The sequence below is a fragment of the Lithobates pipiens genome, unplaced genomic scaffold (genome assembly GCF_037356315.1).
Source record: "Lithobates pipiens isolate NorthernLeopardFrog02 unplaced genomic scaffold, aLitPip1_a1.2 Scaffold_28, whole genome shotgun sequence".
Lineage (NCBI taxonomy): Eukaryota > Metazoa > Chordata > Amphibia > Anura > Ranidae > Lithobates > Lithobates pipiens.
In genome coordinates, this window is record NW_027507789.1 from 159,331,696 (window position 1) to 159,359,112 (window position 27,417).

At 37.1% G+C, this 27,417-nt stretch overlaps 1 protein-coding gene across 2 annotated transcripts in view; it reads right to left on the reverse strand.

Moving 5' to 3' along the window:
• Positions 1 to 15,615: 15,615 nt before the first annotated feature.
• Positions 15,616 to 27,417, reverse strand: part of RIMS4 (regulating synaptic membrane exocytosis 4) — a 322,400-nt gene continuing 310,598 nt past the window's right edge. For both annotated transcript variants that reach the window (XM_077459797.1, XM_077459796.1), the window contains 2 exons: positions 25,820 to 25,959; positions 15,616 to 21,724 (listed from right to left, as the gene is read on the reverse strand). In XM_077459797.1, the coding sequence (XP_077315923.1) occupies positions 21,506 to 21,724; positions 25,820 to 25,959 (359 nt within the window). In that variant the 3' untranslated portion in view covers positions 15,616 to 21,505. The remainder of the gene's footprint in view (positions 21,725 to 25,819; positions 25,960 to 27,417) is intronic.

The following is a 27,417-nucleotide window of genomic DNA, read 5'->3' on the forward strand; positions in this document are numbered from 1 at the left end:
CTGGTACAGTTCAGGAGGGGGGAGCGCTCGCTGGTCCCCTCCCCTTCCTGACCTGCCGGGCTGCATGCTTGGATAATGGTCTGGTACGGATTTTGGGGGGACCCCCATGCCTTTTTTTTATTTTGGTGTGTGGGAGTCCCCTCCAAATCCATACTAGACCCAAGGGCCTGATATGGACTTAGGGGGACCCCACACTGTTTTTTTTCACATTTTCTTTACATTGAGCGAGAAGCCAGCTGACAGCTGGTGACTATTGGTTGTTAAGGACATGACGACAGGCTTCCCGGCCCCCTCCTTAGTAACCAGCTATATACAGTGTCAATTTTTTTAAAAAAAATGCAAAACACAAATTGCAGCAAAAACACGGTACTTGCATTTTGTATGCGGGTCCATTGAATTCTATTACATGCAAAATGCGTTATTTTGCGGGAAAAAAAGTCCTGACCCTTTCCAAAAACGCAGAGGCACAAAAATGCATTGATGTGAACATGCTCCACAGGAACCCATGTTAAAAAATTTCCCTGCATTTCTACAAAATGCAAAATGCATCCAAAAACGCATTAGTGTGAATCGAGCCTTAGAGTCTACAAAAGACTTGACACTGGGGCGGAACTTCACCTTCCAGCAGGACAACAACCCTAAACATACAGCCAGAGCTACAATGGAATGGTTTAGATCAAAGCATATTCATATGATAGAATGGCCCAGTCAAAGTCCAGACCTAAATTCATTTGGGAATCTGTGGCAAGACTTGAAAATTGCTGTTCACAGACGCCCTCCATCCAATATGACAGAACTTGAGCTATTTTGCAATGAAGAATGGGCAGAAATTTCACTCTCTAGATATGCAAAGCAGCTAGAGACATCCCCAACAAGACTTGCAGCTGTAATTGCAGTGAAAGGTGGTTCTACAAAGTATTGACTCAGGGGGGAGGATACAAATGCACGCCACAATTTTCAGATATTTGCAAAAAAAATGAAAAACTGTTATTTCCATATTTTTTGGTTGTAACATGACAAAATGTGGCCAATTTCAAGGGGTATGAATACTTTTTCAAGGCACTGTAGGTGTTATCTCAATTTGACTGCAAAAGTGGAAACATACTTTAAGGTCAACAGCCACTGTCTATTGTAATAAGATATCACCTTCTATTTTTGTGTACCCTATTTAAATAAGCAAACAAATAGAAAGAGAGCATCTTAAGAAAAAGTCTTTATTTTATTTTTTCTTGTGACTAGTATGAACAGTTTACTTCAAGAGCAACAATAAATTAAGGAATTAACCATTGCACAACTTCTGAATTAAATCTACAAACAGTAAAATGGCACGTTATGTATATTTTTTCCATGTATACAAATTGCAGTACTTCGCTAAATGTCCAGAATACTGCAAGCCAAACATTACATTAAACATACAGTACTATTTGATATGCACAGTACAATTCTACTTTGTAGGCCAAACCTAGAGCTACATGCACCCGACAACAATAAAGGTTTGTTTTAAAAAACAGAATTTTATATTTCACTGTCACCGTTTTGGAAAAAAAAAAACTTTAAATGACAGATCATGCGTTTTACTTTTTGTAGTAGTTTCCATCAGGGTTGTATGCATTTTTTTTTTGCATTCTTTATAAATCATGATGGTCAACAAAGTGTAAAAATTAAAAATGAATATGACTTGTGTATTAAGGCTAAAGAATTTGTCTAAATATGTGGTGAAATACATGAAGCTTGTATTTCCGAGATGTTTTTAATTTGCTGTATGTTTATTGAGTTCATATGATTTAATTATTTAATTTTCTTTGGATAAATGTCACTTTATGAAAAAGAATCTTTTTTTATTTCGTTTTTGTAATGCATATGTTATGTGGATATTTTTCAAGTTTTTGTTCTTATTTTAACCCCTGAGTGCTGTTTGCTGATGGGATTTTAGATGATGGTGGTTACAGTCTCAAGTTTTGAAACATGTTTACCTTACAGTATACCTTAATACTAATTTTATTACTGATTTTTTTTTTATGTGGATTAAAACCTGGAGCTTCACATTAAATATGCTATTTGGGGTGATAATGTTTTATTTGATATTCAAGGATTTGTCAAACCTTTCTAAGTATTACCCATGTAACTACACTACAATTGCAAAGGTCATCAACCATGCCTAATAGATTTGGGGAAAATATTTTTTTTTTTATTCAGATAGAATATTCATGTAAAGGATGAACAGCTTCAATGCGCTATTAAGGGCCTGAGGTTAAGTACTTTGCAATTCCTTTGAATGGCACCCCAATATGCATACACAACACACCTAAGCTTTACTACACCATAAGCAGTGTGAGTTGAAGTGCGCTGGGGTGAAAACAATGTCATAGATGTTGAATTTGCTGCATTGAGGCTGATTCATAATGAATGGGCTTGATTAAGGCAATATTGCATATTGCAATCAATCCCAGAGAAACATTGAGTGAACAGGCCCTTAATGAAAAAAACTATTCACTTATCAAATAGGTAACCTATGAAATATATTTTGTTCAAAACTTTATAATATATATATATATATATTTTTTTCTTGTATTAGCATATGTTTGTAATGTGACCAACTCCCTGCCAGTCCACTTATTTTGTGTTGTCACTTGTCACTATTTATAAAGAGGTGTTTCATCCCCTTAGACCTCACAAATGTGCTTCTGGAAGAATGGTCAAACATTCCCATAGACACACTCCTAAATCTTGTGGACAGCCTTCCCAGAACCAACTCAATATTGAACCCTACGGGCTATGACTGGGATGCCATTAAAGTTCATGTGCGTGTAAAGGCAGATGTCTCAATACTTTTGGTAATATAATGTATTTACAAACATGGGAATTTGGCACTCTAAGAACTCCAAGCTCTCGAAGTTCTAAACACTTTGCACAAAATGCATTTACTTTTTATTTTTTTTTGTGATTTTGTGTTTTTTTCATTTATGACTTTTTTGGTGGAAATTTTGGCCTTTGCCAAGTGGCAGGCTTTCAACGAAACATATGTTTATCATGAAACAACCTGACTTTAAATCTTATAAGTAAGAAATGAAATCTTTAGCTACAAGATGCAATTTTATTGAGTAATTTAGTTCTCAAGTTTGTTTTCATGACCTTCACAACTCATAAGCATGAGTCACATTACATTGTATCCTAGTACCTGTATTGGCGAGAAATGTACCCAGGAGCATAAATCTTCAAATATCTTTTCTAAATAGTTTTATCTATAAACAAAAATACCCATAGCTGCAGGACAATTTTCTAGTTAGTGACTCAGAAGAGATCTGTACGGTTCACTGGTCTTGTAATGGACTCAAAAGTAGAAAAATCTATAACTAAATGATAGCCAGCACTTATCAAGGTAAAGCGTTCACGTGACTAGTGAGCAACCTGGAACCAATTCTGAAAATTACAAGGTCCTATATTACCTACTGCATCCATTCACAAAATTTTCTCCTGCAGAGAAATTGCGGCTGTCACAATACCTGAACAGCAACTGTGTACAACCACTGCTCGGTTAAAAGGTTTCCAATAAGCCCCAAATGATAACAGCTGATCAAACAATCAATTTTTGTTGAACAGATTGGGGCCAGCAGGGTCACCCGCTGAGTGGATTCTAGCTGGGTCTTCAGGAACCGGCCGAAATTTTCATAGCATAAGCCCAGCTTTTGACCCTATGTCAAGTTTTTTTTGCGGCCTATATTCCTGATGGGGAGGTTTAATTGTCCTGGTGGCTATTGTCACTAAGAGGAAAAGTTAAAGTTCCAATTTGTCCTCAGAGCAAGCACAATCTTTTAGTGGAGATGCTTGTTCCTGTGACAGCTCTCTAAAAGTGATTTATTGTCCAAATCTCAGAGAATTCGGAAAAGATTTTCTCTTATTTCTTGTTGCATCTCCAGGGCTGACAGTAAAGAAAAGCCTCCTATAACCGGACATGGATAGCACAAAAAATAAATTTGATAGAGTTTTTAACACTCCCCCACGCTAACCAAAATGGCCTTACATTAGTATAATACAACAAAAAACTGTGCACAGGGACCCATAAAAATCTTGTATTGTTCTGACTGCTTTTAAGTTAAGGAAAGCTCAAATCTGTTTAAAATGATTTACAGGTTATTTATTATTGTTTTTACGATTGTTATATTTAATTTTGTACAGCTCCATCATATTTATGGACACATTTTTATTTATTTTTAGTTTTTTTTTATTCAAAAGATTGAGATGAGCTAAACGTTTTGAAACTTGGCTAAATCAACATATTCCATATTTTAATTGTCTGTTAAATATCCTACAAAAGAGGCAGATCATTTTGTTATAACGCTTTGAATAGTTTTTAAAAGAACCTGTAATAAAGAAATATACAGGCTTCTGCTCATCCCTCCTTCTGAAAATGCTAGTTACCTGGCTATCATACCAATCTTTTGAGATCAATACTTTCTGAGTTAGCTGAGTTCATGTGGGTGGCATAGGGATGGTAAAAAAAAAAGGCAGTTGATCTCCGTTTTTAAAGTGTTTGCATTAACCATTTTGAGTTGTGGGGCATGAACTATTTATAAGGTTGGCCCTCTCAACCACAAAAATGGTACATATCCAAAAAATACAAAAGACACATTCTCTCAAAATGTTATACCTTTGCAAAGGCATTTTCTTTACATGAATTTAAGGGGATGTCATCTTCTTGACTTAGTTTGTCAAATGTTATGTGTGAATATGTGTATTTTGGTTTGGTCACCATACATGAGATGATTGATTCCTATTATCACACCAGAATATGTTATATATGAATATATATTTCCACAATAATTTTGCTTCATACTATATACATAAGATGAAAATATGTGTTAATTTTAAGTTGTGGAAAGTCGTGCTTTATAAGCATGAAACTAGCCCTTAGTTTTAAAGTGCAACACATTTTTTTTTAACTACGTTCACTCAAACATAATGCATAAACTGAGCATTATAATAACTGTTGACCAATGACCAGCTTTGGTTGAAATAGTTTACATGAGCCAAATTAGAACAATATAATTAGAAAGACCATCTCATCAGTAATTTTTACACTAGCCTGTGCTCGCATTGAATATCAGAACAGGTTCAGGATCAATTTTAAAAACATATGTTATTTTAACAAAGACTGCCTAAAAATGACTTAATTTAGTAAATTAGACCAGTTGACGGATGTGCATTCATCTGAGTTTCAGTGTTAGCACCTATTTCTGAAAATGTTTACACTAGTCACAGGATTGGATGCATCCAGTTTACAGCCAATCATATTCTGTCCTCTGAGATACTTTCATCTACTTTGTAAGTCTCCGGTATTTAAAAGTGGCCCCAAGCATTAAAAACCCAGCACCTGTGCATATTGAGGAAATCTCAAATCTATTTTTCATTAAAATTAGTTTTGGAAAAAACAAATTTCTTCAAAAGTGTACATGTAATTTTGTAACAAGTTTAGCAGCTACCAGTACAGTTTAACCGGTAACAAAAAGCATAACTTCTGCTTGGGGTGGGTTCAGATGCTTAGCTCCTACTAAGTTCTAATGGTCATAAAGTAGGGCAGGCAAGGATAACCTCCAGGTGTTTGTCTTAGGAGATCAACTGATTTTCATATTAGCATATCCTGCTTCAGAGGGGGAGACAGAATTATCAGTAGGCTATATTTATTGATCCTAGCAGCTCTGCCAATGGAAACCATAAAAAAAAATTTTTTTTATTTCAACCAGAGTCCTCTTTATTAAGTGCAGTACACATTCTATGTTGTTATAGAGACAGCCTTAGAAACCAGATGAATTGTTTTATACAAAACAGCTTTATAGAGATTCAGTATTATAGTCCAACGACTAGTATAGTGTTAACCCTTTAAAGTTCACATTTTTCAATGAGTTAGCGTGACTCAAAATGTGCTCTACCAAACGGTGGAGCAGAACGTTAAAGGGTTAAGATTATCATTTACCAAAAGTGAAGATTGTTTGATTAATAGACCCATAGTTCTCATAAACTAAAAATATGTTAATATAATTTTGTTATCTTTGAAAATAATGATGTATTTGCATGACATTTTTCATAATTGTTTATTTTGCTTTAATAAAAGATATTTACTTCTAACTCATGGCAGCAGAGGGTAAAAAATCCAAAAATTCAAATTTACCTTATACAGAAACACAAATAAACACCTGTATTAATTGCATTTATGGGATAGACCACAGACCACTGCTGATTGCTTTTTTTCCTTGTATTGACTGCAACATTAAAAGGGAATCAGACACAAAATTCTAAGCTGTCTTGTGGTCTAATCATTGGTGTCCCAAAGTAGTCTACTGAATTTATTTCTAGCCAGTAAGCTGGAATTTTGCAATAGCATATCATACAGTTGACATTTAATGGATATGGTTTGCATAAGCAATGGGAACTTGCACTACAGTAAAAAAAAAATATCCTAAAATATTAAAATCTTCTTAAAATGCATATTCTATTTCTTAAAGACAGATGAAAGTGTATAATGATTTACTGTGGCTTTAATATGAAGCCGCAAAGCTTGTGTATCTTGTGGTACAGTACATAGAGTAAAATAAAACAAAAATCTCTGATGTCATGGTAATTTAGGTGAATGCTTCAATTTAAGTTTGCTCCCAGCACAATGTGTTAAGGTATCACTGCTGCTCTTCTTATCTTCAAGCTGACACAGAAATCTTTTCAATCTAGTCTGAATAAAGGCTCAATTCAAAAAGCTATCACACCAGCATTATTTATAAAAAAAATGACATTACTATTTGTGTAGCACTGTGCCGTAATATTGAAAGGATGTTCTTGCTTTTTAAGACACATGCGAAATGCGAAAACTGATGGGCCCTGAAAGGTTCCCAGAATATTGGCAGTAGGTAGAGTAAAGAGAAAACATCACCACAATTATGTTTCAAGTCTGGTGGGTATTATTGATTGCAGAAAGTATCACTTAAACACACAATGAGTTTCAGGGATTTACTAGCCCCTTCATCAGGGTCTGCAAATGACAGAACTCAACTAAACATGGATTTCTTTGGGGGTAATTGCTAGACAGTAACTTGGATTTTTCATGTAGTTGGTCTAACAATACTACTGGACTTAAAACATCATTGTGGTCTATCAATTTTCTACAATACTTATTTTTAAAAATGTGACAGTTATGGTTAGCCTATGGGATATTTAATAAACAGTGAACTGTTTGAAAATAAAGCTCCATATTAGAGGTTGACTAATATATCGGCCAATACTTGGTCTTTAAGAAATTGGCATCGCCGATTATTATGCTAATTCGGTTGATTACCACAGCAGTGCGAGGATTTGAGGTGATCACTCTCACCAGTGGTGGAATGGAACTACCTGGGCCCTGCCATTCCACCACTATTGGCCCAGGACGGTCAAATAGTGCTCAGGTTTTGACAGACTCTGGGGCAAGATGGCCATGTGGGAGGAGGAGGATAGGTCAGCGCACACCAATCCTGCAGCCGCACTCCGGCTGGCCTGGACAGGACATATCTCCATCAGCTGGAGCCCACACCCCTGCCAAACTAAAGTCTCCATTGCCGGCGCCATTTTGTTTACGTCTGCCCATATACACAGAGTGGAGTTGGTTTTCAACAAAATGGTGTCTAAAACCACAACTATGGGACAAATGTTATTTGTGAATGAGATAAACTACACTGAACGGGTGGGTGATATGAAGAGGGGGAGTGGGAGAGCTGGGAGAAGAATAGAAGAGGATCAAACATCAAAGCCAATGTCTGCCTGAGGCTGCCCTGCACCCGAGCAATGGAAGAGGTGAGGTCAGTTTGACAGCTCCAGCCACGGCACACAGAGTCTATGGGGGGGTCACTGGGGTCACCAGAGTACACCCTCCACATCATACCCTTTACAAAGTCTGAAGGATTCCCCCCTTGCAAGGGAAGAACTCTGTGGTCCCTGATGTAAAGAGTAAATCTGATGTAAGCTGTGGGGTTTCCAAACCCCAAATCCCTGCCTTCCTGCATTTCCCCACCCTAACACCCCACCCTAAATCAAACCCCCCTCCCTGCCCCTCCACCATAAAAAATTATCCCACCCCTCCCTGCCTCTCCACCCTTAACAAACTCCTCTCCCTGCCACACTACCCTAAAACGACCCCCGCCTCTCCACCCTAAACAATAACCTCCTCTCCACCCTAGATTTTATGAGATGAAGGGGAAAAAAAAATCGGCAACATAGATCACCCATTGGCCGCCAATGAAAAACCCATATCGGTCAACATCTACTCCATATCCTTGTGCTAAAGCTTTGTAAACAGTGGCAATTACATGCCATGCTCGTCTCCCAATTCCTGGTAGACTAGCAGGTAAACACAAGCTTTTGTTTGCCTACCACTGGTTCAAACTCCTACTAGTTGACTCTTACACTTCTTACTTCTCTCGGATTATCTGGAAGATCTACTTCTTGCCCTGTATTAGTCTTTAGGCCTCTGGATGAAGTTCAAAATATACATCAATTTTATTTTTATTTTTCTAAAGCTTGGTTTACTCCAAAGAGAACTAGCAAAATCACATCTCCAAAGCTGACAGACTAGCAAGGAAAACAAACTCTGCAGACCTAAATAGAAATGTGTGTGTTTATTATGGGTTACATTGGCCTCATTTTCATTTTTTTGCCCACATACTTAAAATCTTGCTTTTTTTGGTTACAACTCATAGCTTATGGCCTTTGGTGATCTTAAATTTAATTTAAGCCTATTTTGAAAAACTAGGTCATGGTTTATTACCACGGTCCTGGACACCTAGTGTGCCTTGCATTAATGGGACATTTAAAGTCAATAAAAAGCATAGCTGGTGTCTTAAACCTTAATTATCTTTGAACACTCTGAAACACTCCACGTTAACAACAAAAATTACACCAAATGCAACAAGAAAGGAGGCTCGAAAGTGATTAAGTGATTGCAAGTCAACTTTAAAATCTTATTTCAATAGTAAAAGATCCCCTGTCATAGACAGACACTATATAGAAAAATAAAACTGTATGATAATGTACTAAGACTTTTTGAAAAATATAAATGTTATTCAAGCCAAGATGAGCTCAATATATGTATGCAACATTACTATGTATTATTGCTTTCCTACATGTACATTAAGTTTCAAAAAATGCAGGTTAGCCTAACAACTACATTGGAATTATTAATATTATTCTAGTATAATACATTAACCTACGTACATAATAGCTTTCTAAGGGCCCTTTCACACCTATGCACATGCTTTAGCATAAGTGGTAGCGTAGGTGTGAATGAGCCCTTATAGTTTCCCTTTAAAAATACACTGCAACATATAAATGTGAACCAGCCACTTTGGAAATAACAGCATTTCTAATTGAAATGCTTTTTTCATGCAGTAAAATGTATGTCTTTTACCGCAAGAAACTAGGCAAGTGTCAACGGGCCCCTAGGGTTAGGGTACAATGGTGCTTACTGTACACATACCATGAATTGCATTTCTAACTGGATGACCAAACAAAACTTAACCACTGCTGTTCACAAATTCCAAAAAACCCTACAAGTGCAACTCCTAATTTATATTGTGACCCAATAATGAAGAGAACTTGGTGCAAATGGAAAACAAGCATACAGAAAGCACTTGTGGAAAATTTAAAGGCTTCCATTTACATATTTAAAATTAAATCTCTACTTACTAGCTCTAGGCCAGTTCCATTATTATCAGACACAGCTGTAAGAGGATGGGTGTGCATTTTACACAGGGATCAGCAGTGGGGACAGACTATCTCAGCATGAAAAAAATGACTTATGAAAAAAAATCCTTTTAACATGAAGGAATTAATATAAACCTCTGGTCTGGTGTCTTACTACTCATAAATAGAGATCATATATTTAATATATGGTTACTAATTACAAAACCCATAGATGTAAAAGGTTAATAGATTTGTTTTTAAACGTACACCATGGGGCTTCCTGAGAATTAAAAACATCTTTGTTCCCTTTTACACTCTATATTTTGATTGGTGCACTCATCACAATATTGATTTTTGCACAATGCGCATTCTAATACTCTCATTGCTTTGGTCTATCGCAATTTAAAATAATTACTCATAATATGTGCCTTTCAAAATAGCTTTTTACATTAGGTTGGTCTGAATTCACGCTATATTTTACAATAGGTTATAAGACCATTAAATGATAACAAAGAAAGAACATTCCAAACTATTAATTTGATTTCAACTGAAGCTTAATTAGAGTACTTGGTGTCTGAAGTTACATATATATTTTTTATATAAGTCCCTAACAGGAAGATTAAGCACTGTGAAATACCTTCATTGCTCTCATTGATGTGGTTGGTCATTGTGTCTTAAGAGTTTTCACTGATGTCAAAGAAGATGCCACATAATTCTGGTGGCTAAAGTCAGCTAATTTAAAGTGACACTAAACGCAATTTTTTAACTAAAACAAAAAAAGCAATATGTTTAAATATAATTAGAATGCACAATATGTACTCTCTCTCTTTTCCTTATTTTTTTTCTCATATGTGTCAGGGATCTCTTGCTGCAGGTGCTCATTCCCATTCAGCAAGTGCTCATTCTTATGCGCATGTGCAGAGTCATGAGCATAGAAGCCCAAGAAGAGAAAAGAATAGAATGCGCACACATGCGGGCATGTGCGCATACACATAGGCGTGCGCACTCATTCACAGATTCCAGCACCCAGCAGCCTATTTAAACTGAAAGTCTGCCTGGCTTCAGTGCTGGAGTGTCTTCAATGCTGGTTCCTGTGCTCCTGCTTCTAATCCAAGTCTGCTAACCTTGTCCCCAACCTAGCTACCTCTGACACCTCTCTTGGATCACTTCTGCCTGTTATATTTGCTGCTCGCTTATGTTACCAACCTCTGCTTCCTGATTCGGCACTCCATTGCCAGGACATTACCGACTTCTGTCTGTTCCCGATCTTGAACCTGATCCTGATTCTGCACCTGTCTGCCACTGAACAAGGCTTGTGACCAGACTCCATACCACCAGTGGAAGGACTCCTGTGTCTCCAAGCTACAGCTCACTAATAGAGCTTCCTGGCACCTGCGTCCTTCCACTGCCTTAGTAGTCCCTGTCTCCACTACCAGGGGTGCTTGAACAGGAATTGTGCAAGGGGCTACCCTCATCACCTTAAGCTCCACAGTAAGGAACGTGACAGTAAGCTTTTTTTCCTGCTGTTTTCAGACTCCCTGTTTCAGGGTGGCCACCCTTTCCTGTTCACACCCAAGATGGCCACCCTTTCCTGTTCACACCCAAGATGGCCTACACATCTACCTGCAGACACATTCAGCTCTATGGGCATTGTAGTACATATAGAGAAGAGAATGCAATTAGAAGTAACGGTACTGCTCACTCTACACTAGTAGAACAGAGGTGCATCAGTGGTAGATAGGGAAAAAAGACCCATGGTTTACTTGATATTTTGGAATGAATGATGTAAAAAAAAAAAGTCCTTTTTATGCCATACGCACTGTGTTTTTTCAAACACTCAGTTTTTTAATCTATTGTTAACTGATATGTATGGAGAACACTTAAAGAGCAAGCTTTAGTTAAGTAAAACACCCCCAACCCTCCTCTCCAGCCCTAACCTATCCTAAGCTAAAACTCTCCCACCTTTGATTTAAATGGGTCGTTGCTCTAACAGTACACTCCCATCAGAGGGGGTAATTTAAGCACCTGGGTGGAGAGATTCAGTTTAGGATAGTTAAGGGGGCTTGGGAGGGGAAGTTGAATATTTACTTAAAGGTGAACTTGTCCTTTTAAAGTAGGACTGCTTTTGTAGACAAACTGAAGGCAGACATTTTTTAGATTGGAGCAACATTCACATCAGAGTGCCCCATTGTGTCACTAGACATTGATTAACTGAAGTAAAAAGCAGCACCACTGTTTTCATCAGACAGGCCTAATTTAGGAGCTTTGAGTGTAATCATTTAAAATTTAAAATTTTCACATTAGAGGGAACCACAACATTTTCTTATCTTATCTGGATAACAATATTAAAATACTATGAGTTCAAGACATTAAACAGTATAAACAAAGTAGAAAGTAGAGAGGAAACTGAAAGTGACAACAGCGCAATTTGAAATATCATTATTTTGCAATCTTTATACTCTAAAATATAATTAACGCAAAGTTGCACTTTTTACAAAATGCTTTCATAAAATGTATCCAGTTCACTCCAATTTCCAGTCCCAAAACAAGTTATGACTAAACTCTAGATTAAATTTCACTTGGACATGTTCACATAACAATTATAATAATTATATACCATCTTATACCTTCATTTTGTGATAAAATAAAATTATATGAAAATATATGTACTTCAACTCTATATAAATTGCATCTAGCTTTTTCATTCATATATTGACAAAGTAGATGCTGAATTTATCCCATAGGTAGCAATGTCTGGAAGCCATCTTGCCTTTGTTTCTTTCAGCAATACAATATGAAAAATTACATTGATTCTAACAGTGGACTCTGTTAACATTTAGAAAAGCACAAACCAGCCAAAGAGTACTAAACAGACTGGAGAATCCATCAAGAACAAAAATACTTCTCTCTTTTCAGCTCACTTAGATGTTTGAAAATCTTCCCACAATGCCTTGTGTGAATATTCAATTTAATTATATAATTGTGTGAAAAGTAAATTCCTGGTCCATTATTTAATTTTCACAAAGTAAACTGGAATTTTCTTTTATTAATTATTCTCTTTTATTTCATAATTGGATAATCAAGTGAATATTTACATAATTTGTTGAGTGAAGATTCTCAACTTCTGTAGTAAATCAGCCTCACTGTGTCACTGGCTATTATCAAGCTCCCCTGACAAGACACAATGCTGTCAAGCGTAAGGCCGGCTATACATGGGCTGTATTCCAAAAAAAAAAGTTTGTTCGAAAATCTTATCAAGAAATTTTGAATTTTCGCACCATTAGTGGGCCGCATCAACAGCCGATTTTCACGCTGCCATCAAATCTGAGTGATCGGGCATGTTGGAAATTTGGGAGAATCATGTGAGAAATATAATCGAAAAATAAATGCGCATAAGCACAACAAAATAATTCCCAGAAAAAAAAAAATATTCCCGGAAAGAAAAGAAAATTCCCGGCCATGAAAATGAATTTCTGTAGCAACATGAGGTGAAATTGAAGGCTTGGTTGGTCGATTTTTCTAAATCAATGGTGGTACCATCGGATTACAATACGCACAAAATTTCAGATTTTCGAAAGCAAATTTGTTCGGTATTGAACCCATGTATTTCCTGCATAAGTCAAATTCAGACCACTAATCCAAAACAAGTGTGTGTTCTGATTTACTAATATGTACAGTACAGAGGAGTAGATGATGTTCACATGAATAAAACATAGAAACAATGAAGAGTGGTGGCAGGAAAAAACACCAAGTGGCCCATTTTTTTTTTAGTATAGGTCTATGTTTGTCCCAAGCACGTTTAAATCCACTTACTGGATCAGATCTACCAGATTTACCAAAGTGTAAGTTAAAACTGTGGTCACTTCAAACATCTAGTCTTTTCAAGAAGAAGTTCTTTTATGTTCAAATGTCTTTTTGCATGATTAGTTGCTTGAAGTGTCACTTTATTTCACTCTACGCTTCATAGAATATGATCCACGATTACTTCCCATCGTTGCATGTTACAGTTTAGTAAATCAGACATAGTGACTTGTGTTCATAGTACAGCTGAAGAATCATCTTAACCATCACAGACACTGTATCTTCTAAGGGGGGTTGGAAATAATTAGCTTTTCCTACAACTTACCACCGACAGATTCCCATTACCACAGATTTTATTACATATACAAAATACAGAATCAATTACACAGGACATTGCCTCAAATGTTCCGCATTATATAGGAATCTGTTTTAGTATTAACATTTTGCTTGAATTCATATTCAAATGAACTTTCTGTAGTGGCAGTACATTTTATTCTTGGTATTCTTATTTATTGGCCTTGCGAATTAAAACTAGAGGACGTGGAGGTGTTGACAAAGCAAACCCATCAAATACAAGCTTTTTGTTTACATCTCATTTTGGTATCGGTTAAAAAAAAAATTTAATTAGTTGGTCATGGCAACACTGCAATATTTCCTTTCATTCTGGTATTATGTATGTAAAATGTGTAACCTCTATTTTTTTTTTCAATCATTTAAATTATTTTGAGAACTTGCTTCCAAAGATTAATTAATAATGCCTTTTGAAGGTGTGGTGTAACTGAGAAGTTAAGACTACTGTATGTATTAGATATAGAGGGAAATTTTTTTTAAAAAGGGTCACCGTTTGCCTTTTTAAACCTGCACCAACAGTGAAAGCTTGAATTTGATTGGTGTTTGTGGCCAACACCTTCATTTGCCTTTGCCCTGACTCTCCTATAATTTATGAGAATTCATCCATTTCTACTTTATACACTTCATTATATAACGATATATATGTGATTATAACAAACTACCACTTTAGTGGTAACTCTAGCTTTCCATTTATGTCCCTACTAATTAAACTTTTTAAAATTAAAATATTTACTTAATGTCATGTACAAGTATTAGAATGTACTCTAAGCAAAGTCATATATATATATATATATATATATATATATATATATATATATATATATATATATATATATATATATATATACACTGTACAAATTTGTTGCTAACCTTTCCATCTGAATAACAATTGTTTAAGGCCCTCACATCGGTTCTGTATTATGGTATATTTTGCCTTCTAATTACTGAGAAGTTAACGGTAATGTACACTAAAATATATGTTCCAAAGACAATAAACTGTGCATGCATAAATAATTGTAACTATTTGTTAGATTTGGCCTACTCACAAAATATTACCCATTAAGGCTGTAGAGTTGGCAGAGGCAAACTATGGCTCTAAAGCAGCAAGCTGTTACTTGTAGTTCTTTAGAAACAGAGGCACCATATTTTGCCTACGCAACTGTAGCTGGTGAGTGCTTTATATTAGAGAATAAAAAAATAGCTATAAGCTTATTGTATGAAGTTGTCTAAAACTCCCCAGCTTCATAGTTCTCTATATATTAAAGACGCAAGTATTTATACAACTATTGTTCCATCTTTAATAAAAATCATTGGGCTAAATCATCCACTGGGTTTTCATAGTTCTTGGAGTCTCTGACTTTATTTCTGCTAGAGTTCCTGTTTTACCCTCTTCCATGGCTGTTGCAAAGCACACATCATTTATTTACACTTTACTAAGGCTTGAAAATACTTTAAAGAGGGTGTGCCAGTCTTGTAATGGGCATGGCGGGGTGGAGGAAACAGAAACAATAGCTAAATGATATTGTTCTGGGAGTGTCAGAGATAAAGGAAGTCAGTTGGTGATTCAACCCAACATTTAAGCTAAAATAGAATTCACCTTTTTTACTTTTTAAGTGGATATGTCCTTAAACACATGTGTCCTTTGAAGGCTCAGACAAGCTAGACTAGAAATAATAGGGGTATGTATATATATATATATATATATATATATATATATATATATATATAATGTATATATATACATATATATATAACACACACACACACACACACACACACACACACACACATGTATATGTACATACATACACACACACACACAAGGGCTATACTGAAAGTAATGCAAAACTGGATATAACTTTTATATTAACTAATATAGGTTGTTCAAATTTTCACATTGGTAAAGTAACGGTACCTTTATAGTAACTCTTCTTTTTCATTGCAGGTAAATAATGTACTCAATGACAGCATCTTACTTCAGTTTGGAATCCAGTTTACCCATGTAAGTTAATAGTTATGCCCCCTTTTGCATTACTGTTGGTACAGCCCATATATAGTATCTCACAAAAGTGAGTCCTTCCTCACATTTATGTAAAAAAAAATTATATCTCTTTATGTGACAACACTGAAGAAATGCTACAATGTAAAGTAGTGAGTGTGCGGCTTGTATAACAGTGTAAATTTTCTGTCCCCTCAAAATAACTCACACACAGCCATTAATGTCTAAATCACTGGCAACAAAAGTGAATACACCCCTAAGTGAAAACATCCAATTTGGGCCCAATTGGCCATTTTCCCTCCCTGGTGTCATGTGACTTATTAGTGTTACAAGGTCTCAGGTGTGAAGGGGGAGCAGGTGTATTAAATTTGGTGTTATCTCTCACTCTCTCATACTGGTCCCTGGAAGTTCAACATGGTACCGCATGGCAAAGAACTCTCTGAGGATCTGAAAAAAAGATATGTTGCCCTACATAAAGATGGCTATAAGAAGATTACCAAGACCCTGAAACTGAGCTGCAGGACCAAGACCAAGGGCCAAGACCATACAGCGGTTTAACAGGACAGTTTCCACTCAGAACAGGCCTTGCCATGGTTGACCAAAGAAGTTGAGTGTACATGCTCAGGGTCATATCCAAGGTTGTCTTTGGGAAATAGACGTATGAGTGCTGCCAGCATTGCTGCAGAGGTTGAAGGGGTGGGGGGTCAGCCTGTCAGTGCTCAGATCATATGCCGCACACTGCATCAAATTGGTCTGCATGGCTGTAGTCCCAGAAGGAAGCCTCTTATAAAGATGATGCATAAGAAAGCCCGCTAAAGACAAGCACTAAGGACATGGATTACTGGAACCGTGTTCTGTGGTCTGATGAGACCAATATAAACTTATTTGGTTCAGGTGGTGTCAATCATGTGTTGCAGCAACCAGGTGAGGCGTGCATAGACAAGTGTGTCTTGCCTACAGTCAAGCATGGTGGTGGGAGTGTCATGGTCTGGGGCTGCATGAGTGCTGCCAGAACTGGGGAGCTACAGTTCATTGAGAGAACCATGAATGCCAACATGTACAGATACATACTGTAGCAGAACATGATCCCCTCCCTTTCGGTGACTGGGCCACAGGGTAGTATTCCAACATTATTACAACCCAAACACACACCTCCAAGACAACCACTGGCTTGGTAAAGAAGCTGAGGGTAAAGGTGATGGACTGGCCAAGCATGTCTCCAGACCTAAACCCTATTGAGCATCTGTTGAGCATCCTCAAACGGAAGGGGGAGGTGTGCAAGGTCTCTAACATCCACCATCTCCGTGATGTTTTCATAGAGGAGTGGAAGAGGACTCCAGTGGAAACCTGTGAAGCTCTGGTTAACTCCATGCTCAAGAGGGTTAAGGCAGTGCTGGAAAATAATGGTGGCCACTCAAATAATTGACAATTTGGGCCCAGTTTGGACATTTTCACTTAGGGGTGTACTCACTTTTGTTGCCAGTGGTTTAGACAATAAAGCGGCGTTCCACCCAAAAATGGAATTTCCGCTTTAAGTGAAGGTGACCCCCTGACATGCCCCATTTTTTTGGGGGGGAGATATCCTCTTTTCAGAGGGATCCAGCTCCCACTTCCTCCAGGGGCAGCACGGCACCAGAGCTTCGTACGCCCGCATCGCTGGACCATGGGACAGGTGAGTGTCGGAATAATAACACTTTTTGTAGCTGCTGACTTTTATATAGTTGGAACGCTTTAATGACTGTGTGTTGAATTATTTTGATGGGACAGCAAATTTACACTGTTATACAAGCTGCACACTCACTACTTCACATTGTAGCAAAGTGTTATTTCTTCAGTGTTGTCACATGAAAAGATATAATAAAATATTTACAAAAATGTGAGAGGTGTACTCACTTTTGTGAGATACTGGGGTAGATTTACTAAAATTGGAGCACTCAGAATCTGCTGCAGCTGTGCATGGTAGTCAATCAGCTTCTAACCTCAACTTGTTCAATTAAGATTTCATAATAAAACCTGGAGGCTGATTGGTTTCTATTCAGAGTTGCACCATGTTTTGCACTATCCACCTTTAGTAAATAACCCCCCACTGTATATGTTTAGACACACAAACACTTTAGTGTAATGGGTTATTTTTTTGTTCTATAGAAAAGTATCATTATTGCTTTGAAAAGTACCTTGAGGAAGATTAGAACAGAACGTATGAGAATTACTTTTCAATTTCTTAATAGTGTTAAGTGAACTTGTGAGGCAAACGTTAGCACAAAATTAGCGCTATCATAATATAACATGCAATGGTTTCAGAAACAAGGCGATTAAGAGGAAATGTGAGACAATAATATTTGTTAAATATTAGAAACCACCTTTAGGGCAAACCATAAATTAACCACAAATTGCACTATTTCTTAGCTTAAATCTCAGAATCCTAAAAAAAAATGGTTGTTTGCAGCTAAATGGGGAATTGTACATGTTAAATTAACATGCTATTTAAGGGGTGTTGAAAACCTATGGCCTGTGTTATCATTTTATTCCATTTAGCTGCAGATCAATGGTTTAATTGTCTTTAAAAACAGGTGCAGCATTCTGGGCCATTTGTACATTTTTCAAGGAAACATGCTATGGTAATATTAAATAAACCTACACAGTACTTATGTACATATCCTGTGCATGGAAGTATTGGGGTTGACTCCCTAAAACAAAAGTGACTATTCACATGGCAAGGCAATTTTCCAGAGCTTAGTGAATGAGTTAAAGCTTTGCTGCCTTTCATCTTCCAATCATGTGTAAGAAGTACAATTTTTTTTGTTCCATGCACATGATTGGGTATTATTACATTTTTATCACCTTTATTACTAAATGCAAATTGTCTTGCAAAGTGAACAGCCTATTTTCCTTTTGTAAATCAACTCATTTTTTATATATTATTTGGTAACTTTTGTATAATCTTAAGAAATATTTTCACTGTGGTGGAAAAATATTGAATATCCGATAAGCATGAAAAATTGTATAACCAAAAGTGAATTAGATGTAGGCTTTAATTCTCTAAAATGCACCAATTTGTTTAGAATATGAGAGTTACAGAAGTTCCGAAATGTATCTGGAACTAAATCAAAGTTTATTTTCTACTAAATCATTTTTATTTACTGTAGCTTTACTACAGAGAATAATCAGGGTTTCTTTACTAAAGGATTAGAGACTGTTTATTTAGCAAAGTTACGATTTACTTAGTGAACATATGGAAGCTGTGTTCACTTTAAATATCCAATCATGTACAAATTAAAAAGGTAGGATTTTTGACAAATAATATATTTGGCAAATAATTTGGAGGATTGAAGTGAGCAATACATCTATTGAATATTCAGTTTGCTAAGTGAACAGTCACGACTCTTTTAGTAACTTAACGCCATTGTGTGATAAATAGGGCAAAATCATTATATGGTGATATAATAATAATAAATATATATATATATATATATATATATATATATATATACACCAAAATGCAAAATGGTTGACAGTTTCATTAAAAACTAAAATTATAAATTTGGCACTTCTAGTCAATTAGGCATACAAAAGCTCCATATTGTAATACCAAAACTGATAAGCCAAAGATTCTTGTGAATAACTATTCTTCAGTATTCGGTTTTCATCCTCTTTTTGTCTTTTAAAATGACTAAGACATTAGTGTTTAGAGAGGATGGCAACGGGAAAATATAAAAATAGTAGGAACATGGGAAATTACAACCAATCATTATCATTCAGTCTGTTTGCAGTAACAATTCTGTTGCTGTTGATGAGTTATTATTCAGTAGTAAATTGGCAGCTTTGGCAATTTGGCAATTAATAAAAGCTGTAAAAAAATGACTAGACTTGCTAGGGCTTTTAGGTAGGCTAGTCATCCTTCCAAACAATAAAACTATTAACATACTACAAAAAACAAAACAGTATTATTTATTTTTACCCACATGTTCGGTAACGTGAATTAGTTAAACAGACTGAAGACCATTTTCATATCTTTAGTCAATAGGTCTCTCTCATTCTTCATATATGAACTAGAACACCCTACTCTAAACTGAAGGGTCAAAACAGGTTTGCTAGCACAGGATGAGTCAACTGGAAGTACATTTATGTTTTAAATGCAATTTAAAAAATATCTAATATAAAAAATTGTTAAAATATGGCTATATTAGCAATTGAAAGAACTCATCAATGATTTTGTGATATCTATAGCTCACAGTTCCTCTTATTTCAACGACAAATCATTTTGTATGCAAGGCTACATTTAAAATATTTGCGAACATAACATATATACAAGTAAACGTGAGTGGAATTAAAAGGCGTAATCCTCCACCACATATACAATAAAACATGCTAAACTAACTAGATTTTACGCATATGGTTGCTAAAGTGTTCAAATGCATGACAAAATGCGCAAACTGACAATATGTCTAATGACATATGTTCTGAAATCTATGTACACTTATATAATATAAACTTCATCTCATAAACCATCACTATTTTGGTTTTGGGATCATTTAAAAACAGCAGCAAAACATCTCAGAATAGTTTCTATACTCTACATATTTTTTGCTCAATAAGCAATTTTTTTGCCTTTTTCAAAATTATGGTATATAAAGCATTCTTACCATACTGTTCGCTAATTACCTCCTTGATGAGAGGCTTTATCAGGGTTACTTTAACATATATGCTATATCACACATATTTTGGGAAATTATGCGATTTATAAATTTGCTACCTCATTACTGAATTCCCATTTTGACAAATTTATATTTTTCAAATACTCTAATTTTTTTTTTTAAACGAATTCAGCTATCCTAACACTGGCATCACTGTCCTTCTAAATAATTTACCATTAAAGTCAACTTTATTATTTCAAGCACTTTCTATTATGGTAATGGACAATTTAAAGCATATGTATTTTCAAATAGAATTTGTCTCATAGTACTAAACACATGCGCAAAATGTACATAGTTTGTATGCAATGAACTATGTAATGAAACTAGATGCTGGTATGCAATGGCTTAAATTTATATTGGTCAACAGCACTTTAAAAATACAGTGCTTCCCTGATCAAATTAATACTATCTATTTCATTACCTACTCTAATTCATTTATACATTTCATTCCCAAATGAATTATCAACTGCATTGGCCAAGTAGTAAAAGACACTTCCTGGTAGATTGGCACAGTTTTAAAAGCACAAAGATATAGTGTTACACATAAATAAAATATTATTCCCAAGATAAGTTGCAGTTCTTTCTAATGTATAGTCATTTTACCATGTCCATGTATGTGGTTTTAGGAATGTTAAAAAGTTCTCAATCCAAAGTTATGAAAATACCTTTTTGTAGATTAAAAGATACTGCAACTTTGAACAATTTTCACTCTCAGTTTAGGAATAAACGAGACATCAAACAAAGCGAGAATAGAGGTATTTGTACGATTGTAGACCCAGGATAGTCACCCAAGGTTACTTTCATACATTGAAAGAAACCACCCTTTCTCCTTTTCAAAGGTTGTTTGGTTAAGCTCAGGTTCCATAAAACTGGTCAAACATGCAAGATGTTTGAGGTCAGATATCCAAACAAAGCCTTAGCAACGGTTACAAAAAAGTCAAAAGGTCTTATTCTGTAATAGTTAAGATCTCTCACAGCATGGTCCCACAGTGCTTTCCAAAGAAAGTTGTGAAGCTTGACGGAGAAGTGGACCTGTTGATGGATCAACCATTGAAGAGGTCGGGAATAACTTGTACCAGCCGATAACCATGCTTGATAAATCCAATTCTTCCAAAAGTATTCTTGCCACACCCATGAAATGCTTTCGCTCCATCCTTCCATAGTTTCCCCAAACCATTACCTTCAAAAGACACAATGGGGTTAATAAACCATGATTATTAAATAAGTTAAAAAAAAGCGCAGTATCAAACTATAAGCTTTTCATTCCCTTTTCAGTTTGATACAAGGAATACTATCAATACATCTTAACTTTGTTTAACTTATGTTATCAAGTGGTTCTGGTTGCACATGTGGCCCGGGGTTATAGAGGATTGATTGAATGTCTCTGCCCACTATCCAATTCATTATTTTTGCATTTTTAATAAAATTGTGACATGCAGAGACATTCTGTTTTAGGAAGGCTCTGCTGTGCTTTGCACTGGTTAACTGGAAAGCTTTGTGGTTCCCTTAAGCATTACTCACCGTAACCTTTCAGGTATACTTTTTCTATGGATATGAAAATTTAATTCCTACATGAAATAAGAAAAATATTAAATCAAAAGAAGTCAAGTTTGCCTTATTACACTGTCCAATTCCAGGCCTGTTCGCTTATCAACTCAAACTTGCCTCCTACCTATTTCTTCAACCAAAAGAACAATTGCCCAAGCCTGGAAAAAAACATCTATCCCCTTTCAGGGTGTCAGGAAGATCCTGCCAGTAACAGGCATCCTGAGCTTGCTGCTGTGAGTTTGCACGCAGGTGTTCGTGCGGGCCAATGCGCATGTGCGCGTGCCTGTTGGCGCCAGACGGGCTATTTAAACCTGACTGTCACTCTGGGTTCTTGCTGACTGATCTACAGTGTGTGTGTGCTCTGATGCTGAAAACCCGTTTCCTGTACCTGAACTTTACTCGGCTTGTCTTTGACCATCCCTGTCTTCCACCTGCATCCGACCACAGCTTGTCTGACTACTCTGCTGCTTGATCCTCTGGTACCTCTGCTGCCCGCCTGACCCGGCTTGTCTGACTCTCCGCTCTCTGTATCCTGGTTTCTGACACCTGCCTGCTGCTGTGCTGCCAGTTTGTGGTCCAGCTCCTGCCTGCAGTCCAGTTCCAGTCTTAGGTCCGGCTCCAGTATCCTGATTCCTGGTCCCTGCCAGCTGCCCAGCTTCCTGCTCGCTGACCAGCTCCTGTCTGCAGCCCAGTTCCAGTCTGAGGTACTGCTCCGGTGTCCTGGTTCCTGGTGCCTGCAGCCCAGTTCCTATCTGCTGCACCTGCCTGCTGATCCAGCTCCTTCCAGACTCCTGCCTATCTTCTGATCCAGTCTGAGGTCCTGCTACACAGTGCTTCCTGGGTTCTTGATCCATCTTCTGCTGTCGATCCTGCCAGGTACTCGTGCCACTCCTGACTCTTCTGCTTCCTGTTCATACTACCAAGGCCCTCGAGGCGGAGCCGCAAGAGAGGTCACTCCCTGCAGGTCGGGCTCATCCACTAGGTACGTGACACAGGGGGTGAAAGATCGCATAACCATGTTGTGTTGATGTCTACTGAACAGATGTCGCGCATCCGCACCGACACTTATGCCAAGACTGTGAGACTTTAAATGAAACACATGGAAATATACATGTCCATTCCTGGAAGAGGCTTTGAGAGACTAGTTGCACAGATGGCAGGATATATAAATAAATAAATACAGTGCAGTCAGTGTAGAATATGAATATATATATATATATATATATATATATATATATATATATATATATAGTGCATGCAGTTTAGTGTATACATAGATATATCTATCTATCTATATATAGATAGATAGATATATTTATATCTATATATACAGTGCAAGCAGTCTAATATATAATATATGTATACGCAAAATTTGAAGAAAAAAAACAGCATGGGGTCCCCCACCAAAATCCATACCAGGCCCTTTGGGTCTGGTATAGATTTTAAGGGGAACTCCACGCCAACGTTTTTGAAAAAAAACATTGTGCGGTCCCCCCCAAAATCCATACAGGCCCTTTGGTTCTGGCATTGATTTTAAGGGGAACTCCACGCCAACATATTTAAGAAAATTGGTGTGTGGTCCCCTCAAAAATGCAACCCTTATCTAAACAAGCAGCCTGGCAGGCCAGGAAAGGGGGGGTGAGCGAGCGCCCCCTCCTGAACCATACCAGACCACTTGCCCTCAACATGGGGAAGGTGCTTTGGAATCCCCCCAAAGCACCTTGTCCCCATGTTAATGGGGACAAGGGCCTCATCCCCACAACCCTTGCCCGTGGTTGTGAGGGTCTGTGGGTGGGGGGCTTATCAGAATCTGGAAGCCTCCTTTAACAAGGAGGTCCCTGGATCCCACCCCCCATGTGAATGGGTATGGGGAACATTATACCCCTACTCATTCACCAAACAAAGTGTCAAAAAGTAAAAACCACAAAAGACAGTTTTTGACAATTCTTTTATTTAAAAAAAAAGTGTCTGAAACAGAAAAAAAACTAAAAAAAACTCTGCCTCCATGGAAGGCCTCCCGGTGACTGCTCTCTCTTGGCTGTGACAGCTGTTATAAAAGCCAGGGGTGGGGCCACCCGCTGACTTAACCAGATTACCCCACCCCCTCTGATGGCCAGAAGTGGCTGGGTCACTTGGTTATGTCACCGGGGACATCGCGAGACACTTTTTTTTAAATAAAGGAATTGTCAAAAACGAAATGTTTTGCGATGATCATCCATCTTCAATCACTCTACTCGATGGACCCAAAAAATAGAAAAAGAAAAAACCTTGATGGGAGGCGTCCTGCCGACTGCTGTCTTTTTGTGGTGACAGCTGTTATATAGGCAAGGACGGGGCCACCCGGTGACGTAACCGAGTGACCCGGCCACTGCTGACCTCATGTCGGGGAGTTCTTTCATTTTTTTTTCTATTTTTCAGGTCCGTCGGGTGGTGTAATTGATGATGGATGTATTGCAGGACACTTTTTTTTTACAATGTACCCGATATTTATTCACATGGAGCGGAGATCTGGGGGGCCCCTTGTTAAATGGGGCTTCCAGATTCTGATAAGCCTCCCCGCCTGCAGACCCCCACAACCACTGGGCAAGGGTTATGGGGATGAGGCCCTTGTCCCCATCAACATGGGGACAAGTTGCTTTGGGGGACCACAAGGCACCCTCTCCATGTTGAGGGCACGTTGAGGGTTCGTCCCCCCTATCCTGTCCTCCAGGCTGCATGCTCGGATAAGGGTCTGGTATGGATTTTGGGGGGGACCCCCACACCAATTTTTTTTTACATTTTGGTGTGGAGTTCCCCTTAAAACTCATAGAGACCAGAAGGGATTTTTTTGGGGGGGCATGCTGTTTTAAAAAAAACAAAATTTTCTTGATTTTTATCTATATTACTGGGAGCTGGCAATACATTACAGCCGCAAGCAAGTTTAAGTGACATTTTTTCCTTTAGAAATGTAATTTTGCTGCGAGACTGTAAAACACAGCACACAGCCACTTTACAGGCAGACTAAGGGGACCCCCAGGCACAATATTTAAAGGAATATTTCATTTTTATTGTTTCATATTAAGCATTATTATTATTATTATATTATATTAATAAAAGCACTGCTCCTGCAAAAACTAATTTTAAAACTTTTTTTTTGCATTGACACATGTTCCCTGTTCCATGTTCACTATTTATGGCAATAAGTTGCATATAAGCTTTTAAAATGAGCACTTTTGATTTTTCATGTTCATGTCCCATAGATTAATGGTGTTCGCACAAATTTTTTGCCTGTTCGCAGTGTTCTGGTGCGAACCGAACTGGGGGTGTTCGACTCATAGCTACTCAAGACTAAAATATCACGTGAGTTTATCTACTCAAGTGGCCATAAGTTGCCCCCAACACTCTGTGAATGTCAGTAACTGGGTCAGCAGAACTGATCTTCCAATTAATGAAATTCTCATTGTGTTGGAGCCTTGGCAGTATTCATTTGGTCTACCCTGTATACCAACTTGCACTTGTGATTATTAGGTGAATCTTTTTATCATTTATTAGGACATTTAAAACAGCAAAGTATACCTTGAAATTTTTTTTTTTTTTTTTACACCGTGAATGAATACATAATTTTAATAAATTCTGATGATCCAATGATTTATTAAGGAACATAGAGTTGCATTGATTTGGAACATTTATATCTGCCTAAAGTTTAGCTTTAAATGAAATATCAGATTTTGGAGGGTTTTTTCCTCACCTGCAATACTTTTCCTTGTGGACTTTCAGAAAATACAAGCACTTGATTGTATAATGGATCTAATGATTTCCGAGCAATTTTTGTTTTCTTCTTAGCGATGCACAGACCGTTCTCTAGCAGATAAACTTTTATGTAGGCAGCTGGAAAATATGAAAGCCAGACAATATGAAAACTGTTAACCATACATTTGGATAAACAGTTTGCACACTAAGCAGCATATGGGCAATGTTTATAGTAAAATGCTGAAACTAGATTTGAGATTTTCATAATCTTAAAAACATTTTCTTATTCACAGCACAAAAAACATATTTAAAACCTCACAAACTTTTTCCTTTTATTTAACCTCTTGCAGACCAACCACTGTACATAAAAAGCTGGGCTGCTACACTATTATTTCAGGAGAATGTGTTGGAATGTCCTTTGGGAACTGTGCTGCTGTGCACATCTGCATGCACAGTCATGTGATCCTACTGTGATTGGAAATGGTGGCTCATAGACAAAAGGTACAGAGCCCATGACAGCGGCTCTGTACAACGTGGTTGCTGAATGTAAACAAAGACCAATATTAGCAGCTATATCTCACTTATTGGCTGGTGATCAGGAAGCCCTCACACATTGAGATGTGAGAGGAAAGAAAATCTCCTGATCACCAGCCAGAACCAGCGTGATTCAGTAACAGTACCAACAGTAATACAATCCACACCTCTACTGTTATTCACCCCTTTACAGTATGGGGTTGATTTACTAAAGGCAAATAGACTGGGCAGTTGCTCCAGAGCTTAGTAAATGAGCAGAAACTCTGCTGAATTCCATCATCCGATCATGTGCAAGCAAAACTGCTGTTTGTTTTTTTAATTCTCCTTCCACGTGATTGGGTATTTTTTGTAAACTTTACCCCATTTACTGTACTAAGAAAGTAAATACTGTAAATACTGAGCAAAGGGTCTGAATACTTAGGATACTTAGGTGATATTTCAGTTTTTCTTTTTTAATAAATATGCAAAAATGTCAACAATTCTGTGGTTTTCTGTCAATATGGGGTGCTGTGTGTACATTAATGAGGGGAAAAATGAATTTAATGATTTTAGCAAATGGCTGGAATATAACAAAGTGAAAAATTGAAGGGGGTCTGAATACTTTCCGTCCCCACTGTACTAAGAAAGTAAAGGAACATTTTTGCTTTTCAAATTAATTGGTCTTTTTTCCTTTATATACAACCTAAAGTAAAAAAATAAAATAAAAATAAATCTGTGATTATTAGAACCACCAAATTAAAAAAACTATCTGTCTAAAAAAAAATATATATATTTAAAAACCATTTGGGTATAGTATTGCATGAATGAGTAATTGTCAGTCAAGGTATCATAGGCTGCAAACTTAAAATGGTCTGTAACTCAGGGGGGTGAAACATGCCGGGTACCAAGGTCAATTTAAGTGTTTATGTATTTTAATACCATATACATTTAAACAAGTCAGAATGGCTTAAAGTGGAACTTTACCACCCAAAAATCAATGGTGCATGCCATACTGTATGCCCATTCACAAACTTCATAAAGCCATTTTTCTTCTTTCAGGTTCCCTGAGGCACTGGGGATGTA